The sequence below is a fragment of the Sesamum indicum genome, linkage group LG9 (genome assembly GCF_000512975.1).
Source record: "Sesamum indicum cultivar Zhongzhi No. 13 linkage group LG9, S_indicum_v1.0, whole genome shotgun sequence".
In the NCBI taxonomy this organism is placed as follows: Eukaryota; Viridiplantae; Streptophyta; class Magnoliopsida; order Lamiales; family Pedaliaceae; genus Sesamum; species Sesamum indicum.
The window spans coordinates 1632546-1641370 of NC_026153.1; the positions used below are offsets into that span (position 1 = coordinate 1632546).

An 8825-nucleotide genomic window follows, 5' to 3' on the forward strand; every position below is an offset into this window, starting at 1 on the left:
TATTTATCGTAAATAATTTATTAAAATATATTTAAATTTCAGTATGAATTTAAATTGATTAATAAAGTATTTTTATTGTTGATTAATATTTACATATGATATAAATTTCTAAGTTTTAAAAAATGAACTTAGTATATTTAGTTTTTTGTGTTGTGAATTTAATTGATTTTTTTAAATTTAAAATATAATTTTATAAAAAAATGTATTGTTTGTATTTTGGTATTTAAATAAATATATTAAGAACAAAATTATTTATTTTTAGAGGGATGAAAATGCAAAAAAAAAAAAATTATTAAAAACAAGTACATTTGATCATGCTAATTCTGGATATAATATATGAGCATTTTTATAAACTAACAATCAAAAATGCCTAGTCTACAAAAACATCATGCCCACTCGCACCACCCATTAGTGCACTCCACTTTTCATTTAGAAACTAATGGAAGGGAGGTTTCCAAGCAGGGTTTTAGAAATCACAAGATTCTTTTACTTATTTTTAAAACATAGGAGAGCTTTTAGCTATTTTTAAAAAATATAGGGGTAATATGCAATTTGGCCTTATTTAACACATACTTTGAGACACTTATATAAAATACAAAATTAAAAAGTAAAATTTAAATTTTATCTTTAATTACTCAATTAATTCACCCATTAACAATTTAACTCATTAGATCTAGTTTATTGATTAAGTGGTAAAACACTCTAAAGTTGAGGCAGTGCGGGGCGGGTTTTAAAGAGGCGGATGGGACGGGGTAGAATTTCATGATGTGGGGTGGGTTTGGATAAACTCGCTCCATTGCCATAATTAATTTTGCGTTCCGAGTATGTGTTTATTTATGATAATAATATCTTTAATTAAGAGATGTAGATTGTCTTGAATTAATTAATATCATATATTTTTCAGAGTAATTAACTGTATTATGTTGCTAGTATTTATTTAAAAATTTCTCTTTTTTTAAGGACTTAGGAGCAAAGTGCCCAATATAAATCCTGTATTCGGAGTTTCAGACCACAAAGCACAGCTCCGCCCTTCAGCTTCTTCAATTGCCGCGACAGTGCGAGGAGCAGCGATCATCTCGAATTCGCAGGTTCGCGCTTCTCTCGTCCTCTCCGATTAACATATCCATGTCGCATATGCATACGGATATAGTTAGCTACAAACGCATTAATCTATTCGTATAACCAGGTTACTATTAGGGTTTCTCCGGGTGATTGTATCCCTTGATTGTTCTGTTGGATATTCGTTTTCGTTTTTCTTTCATCTAAGTTCCAGAATATGATAATTACTTTTCTCCCTACCGGGATTGAAGATTGCTGTTGGGTTTTTGGAAAGGTGATCGTTAAATGGTTTTACACTTTAGTTCTATCAATTGCTCTGGTGTTGTTCTGTATCGCCTAAAGTTGAACCATCGGAAGCTCGATGTATGTCATTTGTATACGATGTTTCATGGGTTTTATAGATGAGCCACTAGATAAAATAGATTAGAGTGAGGCGAGGAGCTTGTATGATTAATGATTGTAGGTGTGGATATTGCTGTATATAGTCCACATGCAACACCTGCCCAATTCCTGCTTTTGTGAATTTCATGATTTTGTTTACTCAGGTGTTGGATGTTTACTGACAAGAGTAGTTATTATTGCAAAACAGGATTAAGTTGTTGAGAGAGCAAAAGAAAGGACATGGAAGAACAATTTATACTAAGGGTGCCTCCAGCTGTTGCAGAAAGAATAGAGCGGCTCTTGAACGACTCTGCCTCTTCTTCTGAAGACAAATCCTTGGATTTGTTGTTTTCCGGTAATATACATAAACTTTCCTAACCAACAAAATTTACCTTATTGGTGATTGGTTTTGGTTTAGCAATATTACAATGAAAAACGATTACATTGTGGTCTGTTTTCTGTTTTCTTTTCTCTCTTTTTGGTGGTTGTTGTTTGTTGATGTGTATGCACTTATTATTATTATTATTATTTCAGAGGATGGAAGGACTGGCACATTCATAATTGGCAATGATCGTTTCTCCGCATCTCTCTTGGATCTTCCCACAGTTGTAGAATCATACAAGACTTATGATGACAATGTGTTGATCAAAACTGCAGACATCGGTCAAGTAGGCTGATTACTATCAACCATTTATTTGAAATGTAATAGATAGCTGCTGATTAAGCTGTGGTATGGTATATCGACCTATAGATTGGTTGCAGATGATAATGGTTAGAGAGGAGGGTGATGGTGTCCCAGAAGCAGTGGAGTATCGACACGGACTTACTCCACCAATGAGGGATGCTCGAAGGCGAAGATTTCGGCGAGAGCCAGATTTAAATGTAACGAGATGTTTCCTTTAATTTTACTGTATTTCTTAGTTAGCCACTTCAACAAGAAAATAAAGTTTGCTACACCCTACAAGCTTGTTGAACATGATAAAATAGCTACTGCCTACTTGTTCAGCAATGCCAATACTGAATTTGTTTTTATATTCATATATTACACCTTATGAATGCATGTACCTAATGTATTTCTTTTGTTCTGCAGCCTGAGGTTGTGGGCCGTGTAGAGAAAGATTTGCAGAACATCATGGCTGGTGGAACAGCTGAGAATACTGATATCCTTTTATCTTGTTAACTCTCTCTCTTTGTGTGTTTTTCTCTCTTTCTAACTGTATGGTCCATAGCAGCATTATCTTTTCTGTCAGTCGAAGAAGGTAACAAAAGCTTGTCACAGAACTAAACAGTTAGTGTTCCCAGTCAATTTTCATAAAATTTTTTTCATCTTGAACACCTCGAGAGTCACACGAAAGGTGTAAGCTTTTTATTACTGATCATTAGGCATTTAAAATTTTGTCGTTATTGTTGGGTTTTTAGCTTTTCAGTAGCTTAGAACTGTGATGAGGTCTAATGTTGTGTTTCACGGATGATTTCAATATAGTGTAATTGTGAATACTTGCTAGTATTCCTTGACTATTATCCACGTGTTGAAATGGCCGAGCCAGAGGATTATGGTGATGAAAATGCCCGTAGTGCAAGTAAGAAAGTGGTTGCTACACCTTCAGCAGAGCCAGATGTGCCTGAAGCTGGGCCTGTTGGCGGGGAGCCGGATGGGAGTGACTCCGAGGAGTCTGATGATTCCATATGAACCAAAAGTGTACAAAGTGGGCATATGCACTGATCCAACATGCACTAAGAAAGCTGTTCTTTACCTACTGAGTTGGTGATGGGATGAACTGCCTGCCTTCTCTCTTCCGTGGCCTTTGGAAATGCTTGGTTTCTATTTCCCGTGTCTCCTCAAGGTTCTGCTGGGTATTTCATGGTTTCTGCTGTTTATATATGGGACTGTGTTCTATTAAACATGACGTGGGAAAGTGCCAAGATGTTGGAAACTTAGTGAGCTGTCAGCATTATTACATATAGAATTTCACATCTAGAACCATTTTTTTTTCCCATCTTTTTCTATTGAGGTTTCAGCGTGTCGTATAATTTGAAATATAACTAGGGTCTGTTCTTGTTAGATGAGAGAGTCTCTATATTGTGGCTGGCAAAATACGTGGGTGCTCAGAAACGCTCTATTCTGTTGTGTGCATCCTTGTTTTCTGTTATCCTAGCTTGGGATTTATTTTTTTTACCACCTGTCTACTGTGAAAGCCTTGTACAATATCTACCCGACCACGTTGCACTGCTTTGAGTTAGTAAACTTTGTTTGAATATTCTGGTGTTTTGTCTTGTTTTAGGAAAACAAAGAAGACGTTATTTTGTTTTTTGAGGATGTGATGTAATGTGCAATGTGGTGGAACTAGATATGGAAAGAAAGGCTTGCTGGAAGCCCATTAGCACGGTTTTGAAACTCTTGGCTGAATCTATTGCAAATGCAGTTATTCATCACTGTTTTAGCATACAAGTTGGTGCTTGTTAGTTGAGTAGCTATTTGATGAGTCTTTCCCTGGATATTTAATTGGTGTGAATACAGGCAAGTTGTGCAACAAATGAAGTTGTGTTTCTTAGTCTCTGGGCACGTGTGGGATAGTAGTTCACGTTTCTTAACTGCGTGTTGTCTTAGAATGGACTCAGTTGTATTCACATCTGTTTAATGTTCAAACTAAAGTGGTACTTTACAGATAGTTATGGGATATAACTAAGACTGAGAAGAGGTCCACAAAATGTTAAGAGTCAATAGCCTTTGGCTGGAAAGGGACTTTGGGAACTGGGAAAATGTGTTGCAACTTGCTACTTGGTGTTTGAAAATGGAGGATTGTCTGGTGGGAATTAGATAATCTATTTAACTCTGTGGATTTACTGGTAATGCTAATACCAGAGATTAGTAGAAACGATGGGGACTGCAGGATCGCCTAAAGGCTGATTAATGGTGGTTTATACCAACTATAATTGATGCTTAAAGAATTCAGATGGGGGGCGTTTTGGATGATTAATGATGGTTTATCCAAAACTATAATTGATGCCTAAATTTCACATGGCAACTTGGGAGAATCTTTATCGGACTCGAGGTTTGATTTATGTGATCTCTATCATTATTGAAGGATGACTCTGATTGGTTTTATGATAAGGAAAGTATCTGGAAAAATGAAGGCTGGTACTGACTGATAATTGTTTGAATCTTGAAAAAAAATTTAAAAATGATTTGAGATACATGCCTCAAATGTAGTGATAAGTGATGATATGACATTTTTGGTTGGGTTGTTGTTCCTCTTAGTCTTATTTTTCTCGCATGAACTCGTATGTGGAATTTAGTATTGTTTGTGGGTGTGTTAGTTGACAATTAAGGGCATGGAACTTGCTTGACAAGCTTTTGTTTGTATTTGACATGACAAAACTTGTTCTGCAAATCTATTATTATTGTTTTCTTTTCTTTGTTATAAAAGTGTCTTCTAGAGAAGGATGATGAGGTTGACAAAAGGGTCAATTGTTTGGTGATATTTTTACCGTACAGATATTAACTTATATTTCTTATGGGTACTTGAACTGTTTATTATTCTTGATGAGAAGCTCCTAAAGAAAAAACAATGTTAAAGAATGTGTATATACGTACGGAGGGTACGTAAATGTATTATATATGTTAATTTGATTGAAGTAGTAATAATTAAATAAGCGAAAATTGCAATGAATTCGGTAGTCGTGTCTGGGTACGTACGTACGTGTGGAATGATTTGAATTCAAGAAATCTCATTGTCAAAGGATAAAGAGGTCTTATAAGGGCAGTTGCTTACAGAAAAAATATCAACCAAGATGAGAACCACACACCGTGTGTGCGCGTCTCTATGTGTGTGTGTGTTTAGACTTATGAAAACTATTGGGTGTGTGGGGTGTGTGTGTGTGTGTGTTTGTCTTGTTGTTGTTGACAAGTACACTAAATATGTGTGTTGCAATTTTCCCACACAGACGCAACTCAAAGTCTACATCAAAAAAAAAAAAAAAAGAAAAAGAAAAGTTTGTGGATTGTGGAACGCGTTCTGAAACTCTCCGTTTACATATTGTAATGTTGACAAGGTAGGAAGATGATGATGATGTGTTTTCCTTTCCGCCCATACAAAAACAATTCACACACTATATATCCAAATTAATTATATCAACAAATTAACCTATATATATATATATGAGTTAGGCCTCCACACTTTGCACTATATAATTATATATAATCTCTCATTTAATTAAGCCTAACCAACCTACTAAATATTATTACTATTATAAAAAATAAATCCCTAGTGACAATTGGCACTAATTTGTCTTGGGCTGAAAAGTTTTTAAGTGTAGTGTAAGGCGTGGCTATTATTTATTGGGTACGTACTCAATTATATATACATATATATATATGATGGTAGGTAATTAGAGTGTATGTGTATACCTATTTATCTTGTGAATCTGTTTGAGCAGCAGCTACATCAACATTATTAACATATAATTGGCACTGCCAGCCAGCACTCTTGTGTCAGAAAATGAATCCATACATCCTTTGATTATTAATTATTAATATAATATACTCTTTAAGAAGATGGGTCATTTACATTTACATTTACATGGAGGAGTGGTAATGTAAATTATCCTTAAAAGAAAAAAGGGTTGTTGAGGGAGAGATGGATGATGTGTTAATAATAAACTACTCATCTAACATAAGCCAATACATCATCAATTCATTCTCATTCAAACCCAAAGAAGAGGAGGATTGCAAGATAAGTTACCTTACCACTACTCATCATCTCTCTATTACCCCCTTCCCTTCAACTTTGAAAACCTATATATGCTTTTCTTTATTTAACATACCTACTTTCCATGCTCTACCATTTTTATTATAACTCCATCAATATGTGCTAATCAAAATATAATTAATTTAACTTGAATAAAAGGAATGAGGGTTATTTATTTATTTATTATTAATTTTTTTTTATATAAATATAATTTAATTAAAATATATAATAAAGATATATCGAGTCGCAGATGACTTTAAAAAGTTTTTTTTTTTTTTTTAAATGAGGCCTGTCGTGGAATGCAACCACGACTCCTTTTTTTATTTTTTGTTTAGTTTTATTTTTTATAAATTAATTATATAAATTTAATTTTTAACAATATATTAAAATTCAAAAAATTATAATATTAAATTTGTATTAATATAAAAAATACAATTAACTATACAAATCTAATAGCGTATTTTTTTTATACAGTTCTAAAAAAATACAATGAACTATACAATAAAAATACAAATATAAAAAATATCCACCTGTTCTACAATTGCGTCTGTGGCGTTGACGCTAAGGTTTTCTTATTTCTTCGCCCACATTTTGCATTCACTCATTTTGTGCCTTATTATCATTACCACTAGGATTAATGTCCAAGTGACTTGATGTTGTTGCAAAACTAGACTCCACATTATCACGATATGCACTAAATGATGGAAATGAAATTGGTGAAATGTTGTATCCCGGTACATATGGTTGATTAATGCCAAGGCCAAGTCAAGACGTACTTGTGAATAATAATCTTTAATTTCGATTGGCATATATGGAGCTGATTGAAACCAATCTTCTTATGGCGGTCGAGGCATGTAGTAATCTTGAGGTGGTTGGGGCACGTAATAATCTTGAGGTGTGTACACTGTAGAAGAACCAGCAATATAACATCATGACGTTCAACTGAACCAATAGATATTCAGATAGAACTTCTTCTTTGCCCGTGGGATGTAGTGGGAGGATCATCGGATGACAAAGCAATTTGTTGTAGCTGATGAGTTATGGCTTCCTTGATAATATGTAATCCATGTTCGAATCTGTCCATCAATTGACTATATTTTTCAATATTTAGTGGTCTAAATTGACATAAAGCTTCAAGGGCATTCACCTCTTCTGCCTGAAGATTGTAGAAAAACAATTGAATGTTGTGTTGTACAAAAATATTTAAAATAAAGTATGTGATATTATATAACATACCACACTTGCAATATAGGTACTTCTCCAGGTTGATACCTGCTTTTCACACGTCTATTACTAGATGACGATATGAAATTTCGTGTTATGTTGTAGTATCATTCCTAATACCCTTTTTCTGTTTCTTTTCTATTAGAAATGGGTGGCCTTTGTACAATCGCGTTGTATTGTCTTTGCCATTTAGTGATGTATTGTATGTGCTGCAGGTTCCAATCTGTACCCATATGATTTTTTTGGGAGATCTGATGTAGGCTCATGTCTCGAGTATCCGTCACTTCTGGAATATTCTGTCTCATCCCAAATGGCGAAGGACCCATTTAGAACGATGCATTTCCACTATTGCATAGAATATTAAGGGATATGATAATCTCCACAGCTGGGGTTTCAAATAAGCGGCGTAAGCCATAATGACATCTGAGTCCATGTCATATGGCTGGCTGGGGCAAAGTGGAGCGATCCGTGACCATGCCCGAATCTATACAAAATAATACAAATATGCGTTATTAATTAATATTCATGACAAAAAAATTATCTATAAGTTAATAATTAAATTTTACCTGTAAGAATTGCAGCACGCTACCAATTGCAGCTTTGCCTTTTGTGCTCATTGCATAATTCACGATATAAAAATACAAGCACAACATTGCCCCAACTGTAGCTTCTAGTTGTTTCTATATCCTCTAATTTTGAAAGATAAAGTAATGTTACCAGGTTTTCTGATGAATCCGGGCACATCATCCCACATTTCTGTATCGTTCATTGTATTTTTCTAGAATTGTATAAAAAGATATACACTACTATATGTGTATAATTAATTGTGTTTTTAAATTAACATAATTTTAATATTATGATTTTTTAGATTTTAATATGTTGTTAAAATTAATTTATAATAAATAAAATTAAATGAAAATAAAAAAAATAAAAAAAGAGCCGTGGATGAGATCCATGACATGCCCCATTTTCTTTTTTTCAAAAATACTTTTTAAAGTCGAATCACGGATATAATCTGCGACTCGATATATTTTTATTATATATTTTAATTAAATTAAATTTATATTTTTTTTTATAATAAAAAAATAATTAACCCCAAGGAAAGATGTAATAAAAGTCAACAAAAGTAAAATGTAGTTTCCTATATGTATTTCTTGAAATTTAGAAAATAGAAGAAGAAACAAATTAAACATTTATAAAGAGGATGAAGATGGTAAAATTTGGATTGCTGCTTTTGGGTGCCAAAAGTTTACCCTTTCAAACAAAGAATAAATGATAATAATAATAATATTGTAGATAGTTTTGTTTCGTTTAGGAGCAACAATAATAATAGTACCTCCTCGTCCTTCACTAGTCCATTCCACGTGCTTCTCTCTCTACCCCCCCTCTCCCTCTCTATATATATACACACAT

At 33.6% G+C, this 8825-nt stretch overlaps 1 protein-coding gene across 1 annotated transcript; it reads left to right on the forward strand.

Annotated features, from left to right (window-relative positions):
- Window positions 806–3873, forward strand: LOC105170183 (transcription initiation factor TFIID subunit 7). Its single transcript, XM_011090839.2, has 7 exons — window positions 806–822; window positions 961–1088; window positions 1649–1795; window positions 1975–2108; window positions 2203–2322; window positions 2531–2600; window positions 2967–3873. Exons 3-7 carry the CDS (start codon window positions 1681–1683, stop codon window positions 3128–3130), a joined length of 603 nt encoding a protein of 200 aa, XP_011089141.1. The 5' UTR covers window positions 806–822; window positions 961–1088; window positions 1649–1680; the 3' UTR covers window positions 3131–3873.